This window comes from Garra rufa, chromosome 24 (genome assembly GCF_049309525.1).
Source record: "Garra rufa chromosome 24, GarRuf1.0, whole genome shotgun sequence".
Lineage (NCBI taxonomy): Eukaryota > Metazoa > Chordata > Actinopteri > Cypriniformes > Cyprinidae > Garra > Garra rufa.
In genome coordinates this window covers 6,906,185-6,932,896 of record NC_133384.1, presented here as the reverse complement: position 1 = coordinate 6,932,896, position 26,712 = coordinate 6,906,185, and the positions used below count along the sequence as shown (strand labels likewise).

The following is a 26,712-nucleotide window of genomic DNA, read 5'->3' as shown; positions in this document are numbered from 1 at the left end:
CTTCACTCTCAAAATATTTTGACTTTATTTTGACTTTTTTCCCCGTAATTTTTGCTTTATTCTTAAAATGTTTCAACTTTTTGTAATTTTTACTTTCTTCTCAAAATATTTAGAGTTTATTTGCATAATTTTGACTTCATTCTCAAAATATTTAGACTTTACTCTCGTAATTCTGAGGCTATTCTTAAAATATTTAGATTTTTTTTCATATTTTGACTTAATTCTGAAAATATTTAGACTTAATTCTCATAATTTTTGCTTTATTCTCAAAATAACTATTCTCGTAATTTTGACTCTTTTCTTAAAATATTTAGACATTAATTTTGTAATTTTGACTTTATTTTCAAAATTTTTTTGACTTATTATCACAGTAATATTGTGAAATATTATTTCAATGTAAAATAACTGTCTTCTATGTGAATATATTTTAAAATGTAATTTATTCCAGTGATGCAAAGCTGAATTTTCAGCATCATTACTCCAGTCTTCAGTGTCACTTAAATTGATGATCCTTAAGAAATCATTCTAATACGCTGATTTATTATCAATGTTGATAAGTCTTTTTTTAAGAAATTAATACGTTTATTCACCAAGGATGTGGTAAATTGCAAAAAATAAAATAAAAAAGTGATAGCAAAGGCATATATTGTTCAAAATTTTAAAATAAAAATATCTATTTTGCATAAATGCTGTTTGTTTGTTTTTTTACTTTTTATTCATCAAAGAATCCTGAAAAATCAATCACAGGTTCCAAAAAATATTAAGAAGCACAAATATTTCCAACATTGATAATAAAAGTAATAACCCAGCATATTACAATGATTTCTGAAGGATCGTGTGACACTGAAGACTGGAGTAATGGTTGATGAAAACAGGAATAAATTACACTTTAAAATATATTAAAATAGAAAAACCTTATTTTAAACTGTAATAATATTTCACAATATTACTGCTTTTTTTCTGTAGTTTTGATCAAATAAATGCAGCCATATACTGATCCCAAATTTTTGAATGGCAGTGTAAGTCTTTGAAATTGATCCCAAAAAAATGGGTCGATACCCTTTCAAATAGTACTAACATATACACTTTAGGTACTAATACATACTTTTAAAGTAGTAATACAGGGGTAAATAAGGTACAAAGACATACCTTTTAGCTTTTGTACCTTTTGTGCCAGCTTTGAACTTTTTTTTTAAAGTACATAAAAGCTAGCAAAGTATTTGACATTATTATTATTATTATTGTTATTATTATTATAACATCTACATTATAACTTATCATGAAAACATTAGTTTTTCCCCTTTATTTCCCCAAAAAAGAAGGGGTAGCAGCATCAATAATAAATTCTCAAAATAAAATTTTAAAAGAGACAAACATCTTTTTTTTAATCTTTTTTTTCTTTTTGTATTAATGGCAATTTTCTGCTTGCTTATACGAATGTGCACTAATGCTTGTTCTGTAAATAAATAGATAAACAAATAAATAAATGCTTGAAATAAATAAATATAATATTTTATTAAAGTCATCTGTGATGTATGAGATAAAGGAAAATAAAATAAAACAAAATGCAAAACAAAACCAGAGCCGTTGAGAAACGTGCAACGTGAACTCAATAGTTCCAAACAACTTGTGCTGTCAGTATGTTTGAATGGGTTTAATCAGAACAGACAGTGGTTTCACAATATTTGCAGCAATTTCTAGTAATTTTTAACACAATGTGCATTGACTGTGCATTGATAACTAACCTTAATTTTTACAATCACATTTTATTGTAAGGAGTGATAAAAAGACAGCGTTAATATGGTCTCATACTCCTTCGCAGTTACAAGAGAGTACCTTTTAAACAATTAAATATTAAAAAATATATATACGTTTATAAAGTGTAAAGTTGAACGTTAGTGTTAGTGATATATTAATCTTATTTACATAACACAAGCTTTGAACTTATTCTTTCTGATATCTTTTTCTTTCTTTTTGTAATTGCTTGTTTTTCATAGCAATATCTGGCAACATTGCACATTCATAAAAAAAGCTTATAGACAATCTGTAACTTAATTGCTAACAGGAAGATACCGCAATCGCTAAGACAAACGCAGTGATCATCGGTAATATCTGAACAGTGTTGTTTTTGACAACCATCTTAGATTTAGTCTTAGTCTTAGTCTTTTGGACTAAAATGCTTCTTAGTTTTAGTCAAATTTTAGTCACTTCTATATGTGATAGTTTTAGTCCAATTTTAGTCGACGAAAAGTCAAAAAGGTTTTAGTCTAGTTTTAGTCAAAAAAAAAAAAGGGAAAAAAGTAGTCTTTTAACAAATTAATGTAGGTCAGTAAGTATTTTGCTGTTGGGTAGTGTCACTTATAAGTTCTGAAAATAGCAGATTTTCACCAATAATTACAATAATGAAGGAATGTTTTAGAACATAAAAGACAAACGAGGATGGAATGCTAAAACGGCTTGCCATAGCGTCAGATACTTTTTAAGTTTTAATTGGCATGCACAATAAGCGGAAATGTCATGCATTTTAAACGTCTGACGGACCACCCACTAACATTTTCGTCTATTCTCGTCTCGTCAACGAAAACTCACACACGTCTCGTCATGTATTAGTCATCAACGAGCCATTTTTATCTCGTCATCGTCTCGTTATCGTCATGAAAAAAAGTGCCGTCAACGAAATGATTTCGTCATCGTCATCGTTGATGAAAACAACACTGTATCTGAAAGAAATGTATGCTGGAAGTGAACTTACTTACTGATCTTAGTGCAATAAACGGTCTATTGTCTAACGATAAACATATTATTTGTAAATGAAGTAATTTCTTCAACATTCTGGCAAGTGTGCTTGAGAAACACTGAAATGAATGGGCTTCAATGCTGGAACTATTGGCTATATTTTGAAAAGGACCCACAGTAATGCTAAACCTTTCCACTTGAGTTAATGTACAAATCTAGTTTTCTTTACATCGTATCACATTCAGATCTGAGTAGCCACTTCTTACATTCACCATGTATAATAAATGCATCTGCACCTGAAATGGTGCAGAGGCCTTGTTACACAACTCTACAACTTTATAGCACTGCGAGCAGCCAACAGGCCGAACACTCAGCACCTCAACACGAATATGGGAGCGATTAGGAGTTCTTTGAAACCGACAAGGTAATTAAAACAAGATAGACCCAGGTTCATCGTAAATCTTGGCTTTCGCCACACACCTTCACAAGCTCCCTCTGCTTCTTTTCTAGCACTTTTCTGCAAAACGCTCTCAAGACAGAGCGACCAACCTTTCAACTTTCAGTCGGAAACTTGTTAGGAAACAAGGCGTTGCCTGTCAAACTACTGGAAAGCTAGAGGACGAATATTTCTTTACTGAGTGTTGGTCCATGTGGCGGGCCAATAGTGCCTTAAGCACTTTCTGAGAAAAGACTTCTGTTCTTAGTGTCCTGCTGTGGACGAAACTACACCCTAGCCATTCGGGACGTTCCACTGGTCGCCCCTCGTCAATAAAAGTGAGAAAAATCAAACGGAGGACATCGTACGTCACACTGTGAACATCTGCCGACCAGAGGCGCCAACTAACGCAGAAGCTGTCTTCGCTCTTCCTGTTTCGTACGTGCTATACGAAGCGATATGAACGTCTGGGGTCCGATGTTTATTCCGGAAGAGCTGTCGGAACATGAAAGACCGTAGCTCATTAAACTTAAGTGAAAATAAATGAATTGTTGTGAGTGACAACAGAAGAGCCATTTAGGGACCGTCTTTGGTCTTAACCAACACGTAAACTGTTGTGACCAACTGATTTTTTGTTCTTTAATATTATGACCACAAGACTGGAGATGTTGAGTTTATTCCTGTATGGCCACATTTGATCGGTTAATGTTGTGGTTGATTTATTGCCGGGACTGGGCTGTATAGATGCCACATGTCAGTCTGATTAAAAATAAATAAAAAAAACAGCCAAACTGGCTTTGAAGAGCTACAGTGCCTATAATCTTGATGAGAGGATCCACCAATCAGAACCACTAGAAGGGAAATGAACATCAGGCCAAAAAAACAAACAACTGTAAAAGACGCTAGTCACTTGACTACATTTACAGACTGTACTTGCACTACTGTACTTGTGTTTTTATATTACATATTTATATTATATTTTATATAAAAAATACAGTAAAAACAGTAATATTGTGAAATATTTTTACAATTTAAAATAACTAGGTTCTATTTGAATATTTTTTCACATGTAATTTATTTCTGTGATCAAAGCTGATATTTCAGCATCATTGCTGCAGTCTTTAGTGTCACACGATCCTTCAGAAATTATTCTAATATGCTGATTTGCATATTGCTGAGAAACATTTATTATATGTAACCCTGGACCTCAAAACCAGTCTTAAGTAACATGGTTATATTTGTATTTTTAAAGGCTAAACTTTAAAGGCTATTTTCTCAGTATTTCGTTTTTTGTTTTTGTTTTTTGTTTTTTGCACCCTCAGATTCCACATTTTCAAATAGTTGTATCTTGGCCAACTTTTGTCCTATCCCAACAAACCATACCATCAGCTTTCATTTAGCTTATTTATTCAGCTTTCGGATGATGTATAAATCTCAATAAAAAAATAAAAAAATTACCCTTATGACTGGTTTTGTGGTCCAGGGTCACATATCATCAATGTTGAAAACAGTTGTGAAGCTTCGCAATTTGTGAAAACATTTTGTTTTTAAGTTTCTTTAAGGAATATAAAGTTTAAAACAGTTTGAAAAGGAACATCTTTTTGAACATTATAAATGTAAACATTTTATCAATTTATTTAATCCTTGGCAAATTAAAGTACTAATAAAAAAGTCTCAAATTTCTGTCTCTGTTGTGTTTATATACTTTTTTGCTTCACCTACAAAATGGCTTTAGTTTACAGTCACAGTTGCAACATCTCAGCTCATGTTTGAAATGTTTTTTTGGGTTTTTTTTTTTTATATGTGAGAGATTAATGTGTGAACACACTGACAGAATAATCTCATACGGAATATGTGATTTTAATCATATTTTGGAGATCATGTTTTTATTAAACTAAAAATAGAAGGAACAAATTGGATTACTTGTTCATGTTCATGTACCAGCAGCAATATTTCAAAATAATCCACCTTAGTGACAACAAAGAACATGAACATAATATTTTCCTCTTTTTACATAGATTGCTGATCTATTATAAGACACGGGAGTTGCCAGTTTTCTCTTCTTCACTTCCTTCTTCTCTTATATACTGTGCCTTGCAAAAGTATTCATACCCCTGCATTTTTTTTTTTTTTTACATTTTATGTTGCCGCATTATGTTAAACTGTTTTAAATAACTTATTCCATGTCAATCTACACTCCGTACACCATAATGGCAAAGCAAAAAAAAAAAGGTTTTTAACTTCTTTGCAAATGTATTAAAAATAAAACAACTTTCCATTGCATAAGTATTCATACCCTTATCTAGGACAGTTGAAATTTAGCTTAGGAGCATTCATATTGCTTGTAGATGTTACTACACTTCGAGCGAAGCTAACCTGTGGCAAATTCAATTAAATTGGTATGACTTGGAAAGGCACACACGTTTAATAAAAGGTCTAACAGCTGAAAATGCATATCAGAGCAAAAACCAAGACCTGAGGTAAAAAAAAAAATAAAAATAAAATCAAGGCACAGATTTGAGGAAGAATTCAGAAATATTCTTCTGCATTTAAGGTTCACAGAAGCATGTAGTCTCAGTTAACTTAACGGAAGAAGTCTGAAACAACTAAGACTCTTCTTCGAGCTGGCCTCCTGGACAAACTGAACAATTGATGGAGAAGGGCCTTGTCTAGAGTGGTGACCAAGATCCTGATGGTCACTCTAGTTGAGCTCCATGATCATTCAGTGCCCTCCACTAATATTGACACTAGGGCTGTCCCCGACTATGAATTTTCATAGTCGAATCAGAATTTTCGAATCTTTCTATAGTCGACCGATAGTCGAATCATCTAGGCTTATGTGTGTGTGTGAATGGGATAGGAGGGACACGACACTATAGTCAGCAGGAGGGTAAAACAATTTTTATTTTATTTTACACACTGCACACAGCAACAACTTTTAATAAAGCGACCAAAACTGCCTGCCTGACTGCAAAACTGACAGACAAACTTATTTAGGTTTAAATAAAAAGACAGAACGCGTCTTTTAGTTCTAAAAACGCAAGGCGCACAGCACTGCCTTTTTTGCTAAGCAACGACCAAAACAGCTGTCCTGTCAGTCAAATCAAAGGATTATAGCGCGAACGCTCTAAAATCTAGTTTTTTGCTGTTAATTAAACTGTCATATTAGCAGAAACCCTAAATAATACAGCCCCTGGTTTCCCATGATAGACACCAAAGGTTTCTCCTCTATTTCTTGCAGTCTCCGGACTTTTTAAGCGACGGTAAACTTTCGAAGACCCGAAAGATTGGACAATGGGAAAGAACGCGAATAACGTTGGGCGTTTTTCCGCTCAGAGTTGATATTTTTTTTCAACTTCAGGCGCTCAGAGCGCTCCTGCAAAAACGCGAGGCGCCGGGGACGCATTAACGGAGCGCAGAACGCTCACTGCCAACAGAAAACCATTCAAAAGAGGCGCCTCCAACGGCAAAAACGCGTTCGGTGTGATCGCCGCCTAATCCCTGCCGTCCTCATCTCATCATGGATCAGGGCAAGTGAAAATTAAATCTGTCACAGGGGTGGTTGGATTTGTTCACAAACACGTTAAAAATATTTATTGAACGCTTCTTTCTTTTCACTTTTGTTTTTACTGCATTATCATAATCTAAGGCTGTTTATAACTTAATATGTCCGTACAAAATCTAGTAGTTCTGTGTGCAGTTAGACATTGAGCACCCCTATATTGCCAAAATGGTGTGATGCTCGTTTCACCCGCGAAGATTCGACTGTGAGATCGGTGGTCGAATCAGGCTCCGCATATCGATGCATCGAATCTTCGACTATTCGGGGACAGCCCTAATTGACACCCTTGGTAAATATGAGCAAAGGTGGCTGTGAAAATAAATGCATTGTTTATCCTTTAGATCTTTCATTCAAAAAATTCACAAAATTCTAACCTTTCATTGAAATAAAACCATGGAAACTGGGGGGAAAATCTCATTATGAAATAAATGGTTTTCTCTAGTTCAGGTTGGCCACAATTATTGGCACCCGATTATTTCAACTTCCATTCCCAAAATAACAGCACTGAGTTTTCTCTAACAATGTCTAATAAGTTTGGAGAACACCTGACCAGAGATCAGAGACCATTCCTTCATACAGAATCTCTCCAGATCCTTCGGATTCCCAGCTTCATGTTGGTGCTTCTTCTCTTCAGTTTCTACAGGGTTCAGGACAGGGAACTGGGACGGCTATGGTAGAAGCTTCATTCTGTGCTCCGTGACACATTGTTGTGTTGATCTTGATGTTTGTTTTGGATCACTGTCCTGATGGACCACAGAGGCAGTCAGGTTTAGATTTTTTTATCCATTGGTATTTGACAGAATCCATGATGCCATGTATCTGAACAAGATCCCACAACATTAAAGACCCAGCAGTATTTTTAACCGTGGGCATGGGGTACCCATCTGGTGGGTTTGTTGCCAAAAAGCAATTTTTTTAGTTTCATCTGACTATAGAAGCCAGTCCTGTTTGAAGTTCCAGTCGTGTCTGACAAATGAATATGCTGGAGTTTGTTTCTGGTGAGCGAGGAAGATTTTTCTTGAAACCCTCTGGAACAACATGTGGTGATGTAGGGGCTGTTTGATCAGTTTATTTTAGCCTTTCTGACCCCAAGACTCAACTAATCTCTGCAATTCTCCAGCTGTGATCCTTGGAGAGTCTTCGGCTCCTCAAAGTCTCCTCCTCACTGTGCATTAGGATGATATAGACATAGTCCTCTTCCAGGCAGATTTGTAACATCTTTAGTTGATTGGAACTTCTTAATTATGGTGGAAATGGGGATTTTCAATGCATTAGCTCTTTTCTTACAGCCACTTTCTATTTTGTGAGGCTCAACACACTTGTTCTGCACATCAGAACTACATTCTTTGGTTTTGCTTCTTGTGATGTATGATTAAGGGAATTTGGGCTTTTGTGTTCCTCATATTTATAATCCTGTGGAACAGAAAGTCACGGCTGGACAATTTTATACTCCTAGCCACCCTGGTGTGCTACAAAATTAAAAGTAATATTATTGGGAATATACTTATAATTTTATTTCACTTAGACAAATTTATAGGGGTGCCAATAATTGTGGCCAACGTGAACTAGAGAAAAACATTTATTTTTCTAGAATTTTGTGAATTTTTTGAATGAAAGATCTAAAGGATAAACAATGCAGATTTATTTTCACAGCCACCTTTGCTCATATTTACCAAGGGTGCCAATATTAGTGGAGGGCACTGTATGTGGAGATAGGAGAAAGCTACAGAAGGACAAACATTACTGCAACACTCCACCAAACTGTGGCCAAACTCACATGAAAACACATTTTGGAATTTGCAACAGAAAAAAAAAAAAAAAAAAAAAGCACATGAAGGACCCTCAGACTGTGAGAAACAATATTTTCTGGTCTGATGAACCCCCAAAAGTAAAGTGCGCTGGTAGCAGCCTCATGCTGTGGGGCTGTTTTTCAGCGGCAAGGACTGAGGAACTCGTCAAGAGTAGAAGTAAAGCTCAATTCACCAAAATATAGACATAGCCTTAATGAAACCCCAGTCCAGAGCATTCAGAACCTCAGAACTGGGCAGAAGGTTCGCCTTCCAACAGGACAATGACTTCAAGCACACAGCAAGAGTGGCTTATCGACAACTCTGTGGATGTCCTTGAGTGACCCAGCCACAGCCTGGGCTTGAACCCAATCAAACATTTCTAGAAAAACCTGAAAATGTCTTCCAGACCCCATCCGAGCTGACAGAGATTGAGAGGTGAAGAGGTGAGGTGAAGAATGGCAGATAATTGCCAAATGCAGATGGACAAATCTTGTTGCATCATACCCAAAAAGACTTGATGCTGTAAAGGTGCTTCAACTAAGTACTAAGTTAAGGGTATGAATATTTATGCAATGTATTATTTCAGGCTTTTTACTTTTAAAAAAAAATGTATGAAGTTGTGATAATTCTGTTTTCTGCTTTGTCATTATGGTGCTGGAGTGTAGATTGATGTGGAAAAAAGCAGTTTAACATAAGGCAGCAACATGAAACGTGAAAAAAAATTAAGAGGTATGAATACTTTTGCATCTCAAATGAGCCTAATAATATCGACAATAGCCATATGCAAGTGCAAGCAGCTCCATTAAATATTTACACAAGTAAACGTAGTTCATTAGCATTAAATCTTAAGCACTTGGGTAAATAAACTGTAAAATGAACATTGCAAAAAGTGAGTCTGTTTTCCTCTAAGAGCGGATAAAGAGGCGTCTGGCACAACGGCGACAATCGATTCCAGAGAAGCAGTCATCCGGAAAAAATTTGATCAAATTATCTGTAAAAACCCCTTTTCATGAATAATTGTCTAAAACAAACAAAGGTTTGTATGTTTGTATGCACCGGTCAAACGTATGCACCGGTCAAACAAATGTTTGTATGCACTGGTCAGTCCTTTCTCAAACATCATTACTCACAGCAGAGGAGTGGTAACAGATATGACTGGACTAGACTAGGACAGGCATAACAAACCATGTGTTGATTCATCAGGGCAAATAAATATGATCATAAATGAGCAATAAGGGCCTGAGAAAAAGTGATCAGGAGTCTTAGTCTAACTTTTTTAGTTCAAATTTATTTAAAATTAATTTAAATTAAATTAAAATTTCAATAAAAATAAATGTAATTAAAGTAAACAACATTAAATTGCAATAAATTATATTGGATTAAACTGCATTCAATTAAAAACTTAATTGACTTGATTTAAAAATGTAATCATACCAATTAAGTTACAAATAAAATAAATAAAAATAAACAATAAAATAAATAAAAGAAAAGAAATACAATTAAATTAGACTAAATTAACATTTAATTAAAATTAATTCAACAGCTTTAAATTGTATTCAATAATTAAAAAATTAAATTGCATTGCATTAAAATAAATTATATTAATTAACATTAGATGCCATTGTATTAAATTGCGTAAAATTAAAAAACTTAATTGAATTAAATAAATTAAAAAATAAAATAAAACCAATTATATTAAAAATAAAATCAACTTAAGTTTAAATAAAAATAAATTATATTAAATTACAATACATTAACATTACATTGAATTAAACAGCATTAAATTGCATTAAATAAATTGAAAACATTAAATGACATTGAATGAAATTGCATTCAATTATATTGTATTAAGCTGCATTAAATTAAAAAACTTAAATTAGATTAAAAAAAACAAATTACATTAAAAATGAAATACATTTAAATTTAAATAAAAATGAAATAAAAGAAATTTAATCAAATAACAGTAAATTAATGTTCAACTGATTTTAAATAGATTAAATTGCATTAAAAATAAAAATTAAATTGCAAAAAAATTGAAAGATTAAATAAAATAACATTAAATTACATTGTATTACATTGTGTTACATTAAAATAAAATGACATTAAATTACATTGAATTAAATTGCATTAAATTATACTGTATTAAGCTGCATTAAATTAAAAAACTTAATCAAATTAGATTAAAAATAAAACAAGTTACATTAAAAATAAAATACATTTACATTTAAATAAAAATGAAATAAAAGAAATTTAATCAAATTACAGTAAATTAATGTTCAATTAAATTTAAATAGGATTGAATTGCATTATTTTTTTAATTGCATTAAATTTAAATAGATTAAACAAAATAAAATAGCATTAAATTACATTGAATTAAATTGCATTAAATTATATAGAAACAAACTGCTTTAAATTAAATTAAAATCTTATTTGAATTGAATTTAAAATGCATATTCAAAATAAAAACATTAAAATTAAAAATGAAATAATTTTTATTTTATTGAAAATAAATTTACTTTAATTCAGCAACATTAAACTGAATTAAATGGAAAATAAATAGCATTAAATTAAATCACACCTAATTATATTGCATACAATTAAATTAAATAAAAAATACAATCAGTTAAATAAAAAAAATTAACTTAAATTGAAATAAATTCAATTTAATAAAGTTTTTTATCAAATAACAGTAAATTAATGTTCAACTGATTTTAAATAGATTAAATTGCATTAAAAATAAAAATTAAATTGCAAAAAATTGAAATAGATTAAATAAAATAACATTAAATTACATTGTATTACATTGCGTTAAATTAAAATAAAATAACATTAAATTACATTGAATTAAATTGCATTAAATTATATTGTGTTAAGCTGCATTAAATTAAAAAAACTTAATCAAATTAGATTAAAAATAAAACAAGTTACATTAAAAATAAAATACATTTAAATTTAAATAAAAATGAAATAAAATAAATTTAATCAAATTACAGTAAATTAATGTTCAATTAAATTTAAATAGGATTGAATTGCATTATTTTTTTAATTGCATTACATTTAAATAGATTAAACAAAATAAAATAGCATTAAATTACATTTAATTAAACTGCATTAAATTATATAGAAACAAACTGCTTTAAATTAAATAAAAATCTTATTTGAATTTAATTTAAAAAATATATTCAAAATAAAAACATTAAAATTAAAAATGAAATAATTTTTATTTTATTGAAAATAAAATTTATTTTAATTCAGTAACATTAAACTGAATTAAATGGAAAATAAATAGCATTAAATTAAATCACACCTAATTATATTGCATACAATTAAATTAAATAAAAAATACAATCAGTTAAATTAAAAAAAATTCAAATAATTCAATTTAATAAAGTTTATCAAATAACAGTAAATTAATGTTCAATTGATTTTAAATACATTAAATTGCATTAAAAATAAAAATTAAATTGCAAAAAATTGAAATAGATTAAATAAAATAACATTAAATTACATTGTATTACATTGCGTTAAATTAAAATAAAATAACATTAAATTACATTGTATTAAATTGCATTAAATTATATTGTATTACACTGCATAAAATTTAATTAAAAACTTATTTAAATTGAATTAAAAATAAATTAAACCTTATATTAAAAAACATTAAAATTAAAAATGAAATCAATTTATTTTAGTGAAAATAAATTTTAATTTAAATAATAATTCAATGGAAAATTAAATAGCATTAAATGAAATCACACTTTATTATATTGCATAAAATTAGTTCAATTAAAAAATGTAATTACATTGAACTAAATTAAATTAAATTACACTAAATTAACATTAAATTGCATCTAATTAAATTATATTGCAAATAAATGTAATTAAATTATTTATTTATTTTTTTTCCTTTCAGCCCCTTGTCATTGTGGGATATCATAGGCAGAAAAGAATGAGGAGACTCAAAAGCATTTAAGCTTATGATATAACAGGTATAAAGAGCTCTACACAGTTAGAAATGACATTCGATGTACCTGATAAGGGACAATGCTCCCGTGGGCAGTTCCCCATCGTCTGGCCTCAATACCAGCGTTGAGGTAGTTGGCAGCAATGTGAGTTAAACAAGCAACCTGTAGAACAAATTGAAGGAGAAAAAAGAAAACGTTTGAAATCTTAAGAACTGTCAGAAAGCTCATTACACCCTGCTGTTTTGCGAGTTCAGTGAACTTTAGTGAGAAACTTCCTCCAACTGAACGAACCAACAAAAACAAAACAAAAAATCATAACATTTCAGATTTACTGTAACAATGAGCATTTAAATAAAGCTGTTAAAAAAAGGTCCTGGCTTTTTTACGACACCAGATCAGAAGCCACGCAGCTGAGACAATATTTTGCAATGCGCAGCCATGTACTGCGAGGACACTGAGAATGTTAAAGGGAGGTGAAATATTTTGTCAGATCAAAGGCCGTCGGTGATGATTTAACAGTCTGGACGAGAAAGGCCTTCCTCCTCGGCCTGTCCTGCCGTACACCTTCAGCTGAACCCATTCCTCACTTTCCAGCTGTTTTATTTCCATGACGTCTTACGCTGAGGCTTTTGTTTACCGAAACGTTGGTTTCTGTGTCTAAACGGCTGGAAACAATCTCATTTTTGACCATATGCAAGCAAAAAATTATTTTGTAGGTCAACATTAAATCATATCGGTGACGTTTCTTAACTTTCTTCTTCGGTAAGTGGTCCTGAACTGAGCTAGAGAGAGTAGAAACAGAAAAAGAGCAAGCAACAATCCACTTGGACTTACTGTTAACTGGATTTGTGTATATCAGACAAAATGAAACTGGATCAATATTCCTTGCGTGGGACTTGATCTCACATTTTTGGTCAGGGTATCAGCACGATCTGATCTTTTTGGCTTTAGAAAAAAAAAAAGCAGTATTTTTTGTATTTAAAAGCTTGTATTACTTTACACATGTCAAATAACTACTATATAATGTAATACTACAAGTATTTGCTTACCATTTTTAAAAATGAGTTTTTTTTTATTTCTATTTACTTTTCTAGTTCTCGAAGTTCTATTTTATATTATATTTTAAATCTATTGTGTTATTTATTTATTTTTATTTTTATTTTACATAATTTCAACCTGCATGATTTGGAAATTTTAAGTAAAGGGGGAGCTAAATATATGCCTTAAAAAGTAGCTGCCTTTTTAAAAAAAAAAATTTAATTAAATGAAATTAAATTAAATTACAATGAATTAACATGTATTGCTTTAAAATTGATTTAAACAGCATTAAACTGAATTAAATGTCAAAATGTAATTGCATGAAATTAAAATAAATAAAACTAAATAAAATAACACGACACTGAATTTAATTGCATTAAATGGTGTTGTATTAAACTGCATTAAATTAAAATCATAATTGAATCAAACTCCAAAAAAATAAAAAATAAGTTTAAATTTTAACAAAATTTGCCAAAAAATTATTTTTTATTAAATTACACTAATTAAAAATAATTTGTAAATTGTAAATTGCATTACATCATGTTGCATTACATTGCATTAAATTATATTGAAACATAACTTAATTAAATAAAAATAAAATAAAACCAACTGAATTAAATTTAATTGAATTAACTTTAAAATAAGTTTAATTAAAAACTTAATTGAATTAAATAACATTAAACTGCATCAGATAGCATTACTTTAAATTTCACTTAATGTTCTGCATTCAATTAAATTTAAAATACAATGTTAAATTAAAAAATAAATTAAAATTACACTAAATTAACATTATTTGCATTAATTGGAAAATTCAATTGTGTTATACTGCATTAAATTACATTATATTTTAAATATTTTGTGTTATTTATTTATTTATTTTACATAATTTCAACCAGCACGATTTTATTTTAAGAATTTTAAGTAAACGTATGCCTTGTAAAATAGCTGCCTGGAGGCATTGGAAAAAGGCCAACGACTTGTTAGTAATTTTCATTTAATTTTAATTTAATTTAAAAATAAAATAAATAAAATGTCAAATTAAATAAAAATTAAATAAAAAGAAATTCAATTAAATTACACTAAATGAACATTAAATTTAAACAGCATTAAATTTAATTAAATAAAAAAAATAATACATTGCATGAAATTAAAATAAATAATATAAATAAAATAACATGACACTGAATTTAATTGCATTAAATTGTATTTTATTAAACTGCATTAAATTAAATCAAACTCAAAAAAAAAACAATTAAATTAAAAATAAGTTTAAATTTAAACAAAAAATGCAAAAAAAATACTTTTTTTAATTGCATAAAATTTGGTTGTATTAAATTGCATTAAATTAAATTTAAAAAAGTAACTGAATAAAATAAAAATAAAACCAATTAAATTAAAAATGAAATGTATTTTATTTAAAATAACATTAAAGAATGTAATTGAATTAAACAACATTAAACTGCATCAAAAAGCATTACTTTTACTTTAATTATTCTGCATTAAATTAAATTAAAAATACAATCAGTTAAATAAAAAATAATAATAATAATATGTAATTAAATTCAAAATAAATAATTTTAATAAAAAATGAAATTGCATTATACTGCATTAAATAACATTATATTTAAAAAATATTGTGTCATTTATTTATTTATTTTAAGTAAAGGGGGAGCTAAACATGTATGCCTTGAAAAGTAGCTGCCTGAAGGCACTGGAAAAGGCCATTGAGTAAGCTGACTTGTTAGTAATTTTGTGCTTTTTGTCATTTTTATTAGGTGTTTTTATTATTATTATTATTATTTACCATTTTTAATTGTAGTTTTAAGTTATTTAATTTAACTTAAATGCATTATTTTTTATATTTTTTTAAATGCACTTATTTCATAATTTATTTAATTTCATTTTTATTACATAATTTCAAACAGCACAATTTGGAAATCTCTTAAATTTCTAAAACATTTAAGCTTTAAAATAGTAGCTGCCTGGAGACATTGAAAATACAGGCCATCGACTGAACAGACTTGTTTTAGTCATTTTATGGGCTTTTGTCATTTTTATTTAGTGTTGTTTTAATCTTTAATTTAACTTTTAATTAATTTTAAATGTATTTAAATCATTTCAAACAGCACAATTTGGAAATGTTATGTTTAAAATTTCTAAAACATGTATTTCTCAAAAGGTAGCTTCCAGGAGGCATTGGAATAAGGCCATCGAGTGAACTGACTTGCCTTACAGAGACTGACCTCAAGTTACTTCCTACAAACTCAAAAGGTGTCAACCACTCAACAGAAACCTACAGCATGTAAATGAAGTTCCTATGAGACAGAAAAGCCAAGTAGCATCTTGTTACACTCACACCACAGACCTTTAATTGAACACGCGATAAACGTTAACAGGGGTAGCTAGAGGTCACTTGATATCAGCGTTCTCCAAATCTGCTTCACATATGTTCCCCCAACCAGATATTTTCCAATTAAAACACAATAGCAAGAACTAAAGCGCATCCCCAGCCTTCTCTCCTGAGCTCGGAACTTGTTCTTGGCACAACATCTGAGAAAAACCTTAAAACTTTTTAAGCTGTTTCACTCAAAACAAAAACCAAAGACATACCCTGCATAATTGTCAATACTTCTTTTACCTTACTCTACCCAGGCACTGCTTCATAAGATGAAAAAGTAAGCAGTTTTTTTTTTTTAAGAACATTATGAAAAACATTTTTATTATGTAATTTATTGTTAATAAAAAATACTTTTATGAGTTCTGAAGTCTCTGTTTCTCATAACTGTCTTTATGTTGATTTTTCTACAAACAGCTGTTGATTTTACGATTGACAATTCCAGAATTAAACTTATTTAGAGCGGCAAAAACAAAAAGCGCTGCAGCTGCAAAGTAGAAAAACAGCAGAAGGCAAAGTCTAAATATGCTCACTTCCCTGCTACAGTTTCTGCTAAAATGAAGGCATTCTACATCTGCTGAGATTATAAAGTGTGCAATCAGTGAAGGCTTTGTTATTTCATTAGGCCACAGGAGACAATAATAAATGAAGACATTTGAAAAGCTGCAAAAGGAATGAAGAACAAGAGTTAGAAGAAACAAGAAAGTGTTATTTATGCAGCATTCAAGGTCAAAGGTAGAGATCGACCAATATCGAGATTTTGGAACCAATAGCAATACCGATTATTTGCATGTTTATGTGACTAATAACCGATCTGCATAACTAATATTTATTTATTGTTTTACATCTGTTTTGGACACAATGATAACAACAGTACAGAACTCAAGCTTTTTTTTTTATTATTACTCTGTCAATACCTTGCAAACAAAACAAACAGAGTGGTCTGCATTAGAAGTCGACCGATATATCGGTTTTTCAAAAAATCCACACCGATAGTTTTTCTGGATTGGGTCCATTGCTAGAGCGGCTGAGAAGGTCCTCATTATACAGCAATGTTCCTATAGATTTAAAACAACTAAGCGGTGTGTCCACAATATACTGTAGTGCATGTTTTCATATCATTACTAAGTGATTCATTTGTTGATTAGATGCTGCATTAGTGGAGAAACGACAGAAGTATTCTTTTGCCCATTTGGTGATCAAATAAACGCTTGTAGATCGCTGCCTGAATTGAACGCGACGCGTCTGGTGTGTGTGATAGGCTACCGGATAGCTGCGAGTTCTTCTAGACGCGGCGCTGCACTTTTGCCCGGTGTGTGATAATCTTTTGATTAGATAATCACAAATGTTCTAGAATAGAAGCAGTTAAATTGTAAAGTACACAGTAACAGTAAAGTACACAATATCCATACCTACGTAATTTCAATACTGTGGCCTTTGTGTAGATATTTAAAGGGGTCCTATTATGCTCTTTTACAAAGTCTTGATTTAGTTATTGGGGTGCACTAGAACATGTTCTCACGCATTATTTTTCACATAATTTACATTACTACAATAGCTTTCTCCCCAGCCTGGCACAAATGGCTCAATTAGTTCCGGTTTGATAAAGGCCCGCGTTCCGAAAAACAAAATGTGTTGTGATTGGTTAGCAGTCCCACTGCGTTGCAATTGGCGAACAGCTTAGACGGCGTTTCAGTCCTGCCACGCTCCTTCCCAAAGCAGCAAGTTCCGTGTACAACCGCGCAAGCTAGATTACAGTGATTCCTACGTTTTAAATATGGATATATTTTTTAACCGATAACTAATCGGTTCGCTACAGGAGGCCCCCAGTTTTGTTTTTTTGTTTTTTTATGGATCTATGCACTTTTTCGTACTTGTTTTGGACTGCTGTTCTAAACCTTGGGAGTGCCAGGATAATTTTTTAATATAACTCTGATTACATTTGTCTGAAAGAAAGTCATCAGTTACACCTAAAATGCATGGAGGGTGAGTAAATAATACGCTACAGTAGTATTGGTCCTATCGTCAGCCTGCGAGATCGCAGATACATGATATTATCATTATTACACGGCTCTTTGGAATGCTCGATTCTGATTGGTCAGTTGAGACATTTGCAGGTTCGTTCTTTTCAAATAATCACCGCTCCATAGTAATAACGCATAGCCGATACTACTTGTATGTTTAAAATCCCTCCGTGCCAACAAAGATTACCGTTTGGCGCCATCTTGTGACAAACACTGGACAACCACAATTAACAATGGAAAATTTCGACATTAATCTATTTAAATTGTAGATAGTTTGAATGTTAGTCACGTGGTACTATATCGTTTCACGGAAGGATAAAAATGTTAATTTAAAACAAATATGCCAATAAAAGGTTTCAAATTCATATTCATGTCCAGTTTTTTTTCCTTATGTGGCAAGTAGCCATGTAATAAGCGGGATAATGTACAGGCAGCCAGTAGTTATCGCAGAAATAAGCCCCTTCGGGGCTTATTTCTGCGATAACTACCGGCTGCCTGTACATTATCCCTTACTTATTGTGCCAATTTATTTAATTATTTACATGCCCGAAACCAGCTCCAGCATAAGGCTAGTGAAGCTATCTACACTGTATGATGAATAAAGCTTTTACCACACACTGCACACGTCTACAGCGCGGCTCCGAAGCGGACACCGATGATCGTCACTCTAGTCAATGCTTGTGTTTACATTAGCCGCGGCTCCGCATGCGTTTCGACCCTCTATACCGCACACGTCAACAAAAGTGCTCTGTTAGCCATGCTGGAGCCGCGCGATTGACGTGAAACACATGCCTCCTTTAGCGATCTGATGTGTTTTTGTAAGAAAAATATCCATATTTAAAATGTAAATAAAGTGCAGTTGTACCAAGCGGCAACCTCCCGCTCTCTCTATTGAAACCAACAAGGAAGTGACTTAAACTGCAATTCATCAACTGGCCGCTAGAGACTGGCTGCAAAAGGAAGTCAATCCCATAGACTCCCCATATTAAAATGCCCAACTTTACAGCAGAAAAAGATGTTTACAGTTTGGTACAAAAAGTGGTTTTGGTCTATATAGCTAATTTCATCCTTCATGTCAACTGTGAGGGGGGTGAATTTTTTTGTAACTCATCCGTTTAAGTTATAGTAAGCCTTAAAGGGATAGTTCACCCAAAAATGAAAATTTGATGTTTATCTGCTTACCCCCAATGCATCCAAGATGTAGGTGACTTTGTTTCCTCAGAAAAACACCAACGAAGATTTTTAATGAAAACCGGTGTTGTCTGCCAGCCTTATCATGGACCTGGATGGGCACCAAACCTTTAAAAGTAAACAAAAACATGCACAGACAAATCCAAATTACATCCTGCGGCTCGTGACGATACATTGATGTCCTAAGACACGAAACGATCGTTTTTTGTGAGAAACTGAACAGTATTTATATAATTTTTTTACCGTTGATACACAGCCACGTCCATCTCTCCTGAGCACGAGTTTGGCATCAGTCACGTCACATGTGCACGCGCTCTGTCGTAGTACACGCAAACGCCGGAAGCGATCTGTCGCATGAATACGACACTCATTGTTTCCACAGAGCACAGAGATTGTGGGTATAGCGGCTATTCAAAATGGTAATTACTTGCGCGTATCCTGATCGTTTAAACCGATTTAAAGCTAAAAGATTACGTTTGCTTGCACAAACTCATCCGGGACTTTTCACTGATTTCCCCTTACGGCGTTTGCGTATTCTACGCCAGAAGCGCGTGCACATGTGACGTGACTGATGCCGAACTCGTGCTCATGACAGATGGACGTGGCTGTGTATCAAAGGTAAAAAATGATATAAATACCGTTCAGTTTCTCGCAAAAACCGATCGTTTCGTGTCTTAGGACATCAATGTATCTTCACGAGCCACAGGGTGGAATTTGGATTTGTCTGTGCATGCTTTTGTTTACTTTTAAAGGTTTGGTGCCCATCCACGTCCATGATAAGGCTGGCAGACTGCACCGGTTTTCATTAAAATTCTTCGTTTGTGTTTTTCTGAGGAAACAAAGTCACCTACATCTTGGATGCATTGGGGGTAAGCAGATAAACATCAAATTTTCATTTTTGGGTGAACTATCCCTTTAAAGTTCTGCATAATTAAGGGCGTGGTCACTTGAGTGACAGGTGGATTGTCGCTGCTGTCACCACTGTCGCACTAGGTGGACATGGTTTCAGCAATCAGCTCCACCCACGTCCCGCCTCTTTGCCCATTTTCGATTATCCGGGAGTGACGCGCGATTCCAAGATGGCGACAACCGAATCCCTCCCACTTAAGCTTCAGAACTGCTCTTCAGAAACCCAGGGGTGACGTCACGGACACTACGTCCATATTTTTTACAGTCAGTTGTACACGGAACTTGCTGCTTTTGGAAGGGGCGTGGCAGGACTGAAACGCCATCTAAGTTGTTTGCCAAATGCAACGCAGTGGGACTGCTAACCAACCAAAACACATTTCGTTTTTCGGAAAGGGGGACCTTCATCAAACCCGGAACTAATCGAGCCATTTATGCCAGCCTGGGGAGAAAGCTATTGTAATAATGTAAATTATGTGAAAAATAATGCCTTTTTCGAACCACCAAGCATGAGACCATGTTCTAGTGCACCTTCAAAACAAAATAAAGACTTTGTAAAAGAGCATAATAGCCCTTTAAGTTTAGGCATGGGGTCGGATTCAGGAATCTAAAATGGTCATGAAGAATAAGGCATTAATATGCTTTATAAGTACTAATAAACAAACAATATGCACGTAATATGCATGGTAATAAGCAACTAGTTAATAGTGAGAATCGGTCCCTAAACTAAACTGTTGCCAATCATTACTCAACCCTGCCCTACTCTAGTATGTCCAGGAATGCCAACAGTTAAAAAGTGTACTTGAATTCGGACACAGCCATAAAGACATCAAATTACTGAATTGAAGTATAATGATTTCCAAACAACCTAAGGTTTTCCCAAGACATAAAATGCTGCCCATAAATACCCATGTTTGCATCTGAATTAGGGGGAAACTGTGTGGTGTGGTTATCTAATGCCCTCGGTGCTTTTGCTATTGCAGAGAACCTATAAATTTGCTGCAGGGTTAGATTACTACGACCACAGGATGATCGGTGGGGAATGTTTGGAAAGAGGCGGAACTCACTTATCTCTGCCAGCTTAGGGTCTACCGCAGAAACCGTGACCCATCATCCCTTCAGCCCACAGATAAGACACATGCATCCGATAAATTCCTACCAGCCACTCTCAATCTGATGTACAAGAAGAAATACCTCACAAAATCCAGCACAGTCACCGAGCAGAGACCGGACGGCTTCTCCTGAAATGGGAAGCAATTAAAAGCGTATGAGGGGCACGAGGAAAAAAAAAGTTCCAAGAGAGAATGTACTTGAACCACAACAGAAGATCACAAACAATCGCATTATTGGAACCATTTCTGGAAACCACATCCTTTTTTCAAAGTGGTATCATTCGGGGGATGAGCGCTCTGGCTCGTTAGCTCTGCACAAAGGTTTTGCGGTATCATGTTAGTAACGAGAGTCGGACGTGTTGTGGATCTTTTGAATGATCTTTTCAGAAATCTAAAGGGACAAGATGACCGACTTAAAGTACAGCTCTCCGCAAGGCCAGTGTGGGACAATAGATTTAACTCAGATGCCTGATTTTGAACCCTCTATTCATTTGCTAGGTTTATACAGAGTCCAAGCCTCTGTTCCAAAACACAGCTGCCTATGTAGGAAGCACTTTAAGGCAGCATGATTACTAGGCCTTCTAAAAGACCTTCTAAACCAATCTAAACCTGCATTGCAAATAAAATAAAATAAAAAAAGATGATAATGATTTTATTGAAAATAATTATATATTTTTAATGTATGTAACGCTCATCAAGGCTGCATTTACTTGATCAAAAATACAGAAAAAACTGTAACATTGTGAAATATTACAGTTTAAAATTATGGTTTTCTGTTTTAATATTTAAAACAATTTATTCCTGTGATGCAAAGCTGAATTTCCAGCCTCATTAATCGAGTCTTCAGTGTCACATGATCCTTCAATCATTCTAATATGCTGATTTATTACTCTTATTATCAGTGTTGGAAACTGTTGTGCTACTTTATCTTTTTTGGAACTTGTGATTCTTTTTTTTCAGGATTCTTTAATGAATAAAAACTTGAAAAGAACTGCATTTATTCAAAATATAACAATAGAAGTCTTTGCTACCAATGTATCGGTTTAACACATCCTTGGTGAATAAAAGTGTTAATTTCATTTTAAAAAATGAAGGAAAAATTTACTGAGCCCAAACTTTTAAATGGTAGTTTATATTGTTACAGATTTTCTGTTTTAAATACATTTTTATTTATTAAAGAAATCCTGAATCACAAGTATCACAGGTTCCGACAAAACATTAAGCAGCACAACTGTTTTCAAAACTGTTAATAAATCAGCATATCAGAATGATTTCTGAAGAATAATGACATTGAAGACTAGTGTAATAATGCTGAAAATTCAGCTTTGATCACAGGAATAAGTTACATTTTAAAATATACTGACCTAGAAAACTGTTTTCTTTTTTTTTTTTACATTACAATAATATTTCACAATATTACTGTTTTTTCTGGATTTTTGATCAAATAAATGCAGCCTTGATAAGCATAAAAATAATTACATATACTTACAGTATATACTTATATAAGATGTTTCTTAAGTAAGTTTTTCATTGTTGTTGTAGTTTTTGTTTGTTTTGAACAAATAAAGAAAACTGAATTTTTATTTTTAGGTGAACTATACCTTTAATTGTTTTATTATTCCCTGTCAGCTGCCTTTGACGTCATGGCTCAGGGTAGTTAGAGTCGGACTTGTAACCCAAAGGTAGCGGGTTCGAGTCTCAGGTCCGGCAGGGATTGTAGGTGGGGGAGTGAATGTACAGCACTCTCTCCACCCTCAACAACCACGACTGAGGTGAGTCCCTTGAGCAAGGCACCGAACCCCCAACTGCTCCCCAATGGCTGCCCACTGCTCCGGGTGTGTGTTCACGGTTTGTGTGTGCATGTGTTCACTACTGTGTGTGTGCACTTGGATGGGCTAAGTACAGAGCACAAATTCCTAGTATGGGTCATCATACTTGGCCTCACGTCACCTCCTTTCCTTTCCTTTTCCTTAAGCACTTGGTATTTTTCTTGGTATTTTTCGAGAGTTATTAATCATATGGCAATTAAAGCTCAGCATGAGCAAAGACGGCACATTTCCGGCATGTCCTTCATTACGTGAGCAAGAACATTTACCAAAAATGCAACCAGATATGACCTTCCTGCAACAAACGAAGTATGACGCATTTTGTTTCATTACAATCATGTTTAAAGATATTAAAAGATTAGGTCTGAAATGTGAAACTCCTTAATTGTAACTCAAATTTCTGCAAAACAATAGCTCCTCAATCCCTCCACATTCTCAGCCTGATTTCAAATGTCAGATTTCTGCTAAACTCAAAGGCCCGGTTTCCCAGACAGGGCTTAGACTAAGCCAGGATTAGACCATAGTTCAATTAGGACATTTAAGTAATTTTTATAAACATGCTAAGAAAAAAACATTACTGGTGTGCATCTTGAGACAAAATAAAGGCACTGAAATATTTTAAAATCAATCAGTGCAATTTTATTTCAGTTGAAACAACTCAGACTTACATTTTAGTCTAGGACTAGGCTTAAGCCTTGTCTGCGAAACCGGGCCATAGCGTTTAAATAAACAGTGCACTGCAAAACTTTTTTTGTCTTGTTTCCAGCCAAAATATCTAAAAATTAATTCATTAAGAAGGACTTTCTAGATGAGTAGAAATTATTGTCTTGTTTTCAGAAAAAAACTAAGTCAAAATTAAGTGAGTTTTTGTTTAGAACAAGCAAAATAATCTGCCAATGGGGTAAGCAAAAAAGATAATTTTTCTTACCCCATTGGCAGATTATTTAGCTTGTTTCAAGCAAAAACGCACTTAATTTTGACTCGTCTAGAAAATCCTTCTTGATTCAAGAATTTTTAGACATTTTGGCTGGAAACAAGACAACAAATCTAAGAAAAGCATTTTTTGCAGTGTGGAATGTGCAAATCAAATCTGCCTTCTAATGCATGTCTGATTCAGTAATTATTATGAGTTTTCCTTCTTTATTCTGTGTCAGAGCTGTGTGGAGGAAACACTTTAGTCATTCTGCATAAAAAGAAAAACATGTTTGTTGCATGCAAATATTTATCTATTTATCAAGACCTTAGCCAATATAGAATTTCAGCTCAGAAACCAGCCGCAGATGAAGAGGGTATTTGAGGTTTCAGGTAGTAACTATGGTGAAAAACCAAAAAAATCCTGTTAAGTGATACTGCAGACGCAAAAGTCATTTGAAAGAAAATTGCTATACTGTACATCTCCGTCCAAGGCTTTAGGTTTTCAGTAAACACATGTAATTAGAAAACAAGAAGGGAATATAAAACATTCATCAAGTGAACCAAATGTCATGCATGAGATTTCTTCTGGCACACAGTGAAGTCTGTTGAATATCACCGTCAGCAGACAGCAACACACGCTCATGAACAAGTAAACTTAGTGGCGTCTCACACTCCATTGATTCCCATGATGCTACACTCTTGGCGTCTCAACCGGCTGCTTACGGCATTGACGTCTTCTCTGCGAGTGCTGCTATTTAGATCCTTTGTAATCTTGCATTTCAGGGCAGGACGGGCGGTCGGCGGGCGAGAAGCGGTACGAGTGGCGTGATCTTTTTTTTTTTCGCTCATTCAAAAGGTAAAAGAAAATGACAGGCGCATATTATTCAAAATCACATTTGTAAATGGACCTGTCTCAAAACCTGATTTGTTCATGAAGTACACAGTGGCATGGCAGGAAAGCCTACTGCTACTTACAATACATAACACTTATGCATTAGCATTTACCCTTTAGCATGCCTACCACACCATTACTTACGACAGGGACAAATTGGGCTGAGTCACCACTTACATAAAAGTAGAAAAGTCATCCAAAAAGTACATGTGACTAATCTTAAAGTTCAAGTTTAAAGTGACCACATGAATTGCAAACTTCAGTTGAACTTTACTTAGAAGCCATAAAATGGTACTGTATAATTTAACAATAAACTAAAACAATATTCAAGGTACAAAATACGAACATGACGAAATATATAATCTTTTCACTCAAAGTAGGATTAAAACCACACTATCACGGTAAATTAAAAAGCACATGCTGAAGTCTAGTAGCTGGGGACTACGATTGGTTTATACGCTTATACAGTTATGGAGAGCTGATTTATTTATACTGTAAAGTAAAACGTTCATGTATTCTCTAGAGTAGGGAACGGGTCAGATTAAACTCACTTCCAGGGAACAAAACAGAGTGGTCTGGTTTCATTTAAAAAGTTTTGGCCAACAGTAATAACAGTCCTGAGATCTGAAAAAGGGACATTTCCTAGAGCTGAATATTTCATTATGCAGATTCTACGAAACACTGAATGGACCAAACGTCAGAGTTACTGAACTGTCATTTTAAAGGAAAACTTACAGAATAAAAATTAACAAATGATTTACTCACCCCCTTGTCATCCAAGATGTTCATGTCTTTCTTTCTTCAGAGGAAACATTTCAGGATTTCTCCCCTCATATGGTGGACTTTTATGGTGCCCACGATTTAGAACTTTCAAAATGCAGTTTAAATGCAGCTTCAAAGGGCTCTAAACAATCCCAGCCAAGGAAGAAGGGTCTTATCTAGCGAAACAGGTACAATTTATGTACTTTTTAACCTCAATACAGTTAGGGTATGTTAAAAACTCCCATCTCATGTTCTCCTCCAACTTCAAAACCGTCCTGCATCACTGTTTTACCTTTTTTTCGCAAAGGATGTTTGACCCTCCTTGCAGGTTCACTTCACTGTAAACACTGGGTCGGTACTTATACAGTGATGTAGTGACTGTATTGACCTGGATTACACAGAGTACACATGCGCATCGCAGAGCTAGACAAGATGAGCATTTGAGGTTAAAAAGTATATCAATTGAATGTTTTTTTTTTTTTTTTTGAGAAAATAATCAATTGTTTAGCTAGATAAGACCCTACTTCCTCAGGTCGTCTGGGATCGTTTAGAGCCCTTTGAAGCTGCATTTGAACGGCATTTTGTGAAGTTCAAAATCGTGGGCACCATAGAAGTCATATGGAGCACCATATGTGACCCTGGACCACAAAACCAGTCTTAAGTCGCTGGGGTATATTTGTAGCAATAGCCAAAAATACATTGCATGGCTCAAAATTTTTGATTTTTCTTTTATGCCAAAAATCATTAAGAAATTAAGTAAAGTTCATGTTCCATGAAGATGTTTTGTAAAATTCCTACTGTAAACCTATCAAAATGTAATTTTTGATTTGTAATATGCATTGTTAAGAACCTAATTTGGACAACTTTAAAGGTGATTTTCTCAGTATTTTTGATTTTTTTGCATCCTCAGATTCCAGATTTCAAATAGATGTATCTCAGTCAAATATTGTCCTATCCTAACAAAACATACATCAATAGAAAGCTTATTTATTGAGCTTTCCTATGATGTATAAATCTCAGTTTTGTCAAATTTAACCTTATGACTGGTTTTGTGGTCCAGGGTCACATATGGAGTACATTCCTGAAATGTTTTCCTCAAGAAACATAATTTCTTCACAACTGAAGACAAACATCTCGGATGACAAGGGGGTGTTTAAATTAT

At 33.1% G+C, this 26,712-nt stretch overlaps 1 protein-coding gene across 1 annotated transcript in view; it reads right to left on the bottom strand.

Annotated features, from left to right (window-relative positions):
- The window catches only part of sugct (succinyl-CoA:glutarate-CoA transferase), a 195,971-nt gene that overhangs the window by 149,418 nt on the left and 19,841 nt on the right, over positions 1-26,712 (bottom strand). Inside the window, exon 9 of the mRNA XM_073830794.1 lies at positions 12,556-12,651. Coding sequence (XP_073686895.1) covers positions 12,556-12,651 — 96 coding nt within the window. The remainder of the gene's footprint in view (positions 1-12,555; positions 12,652-26,712) is intronic.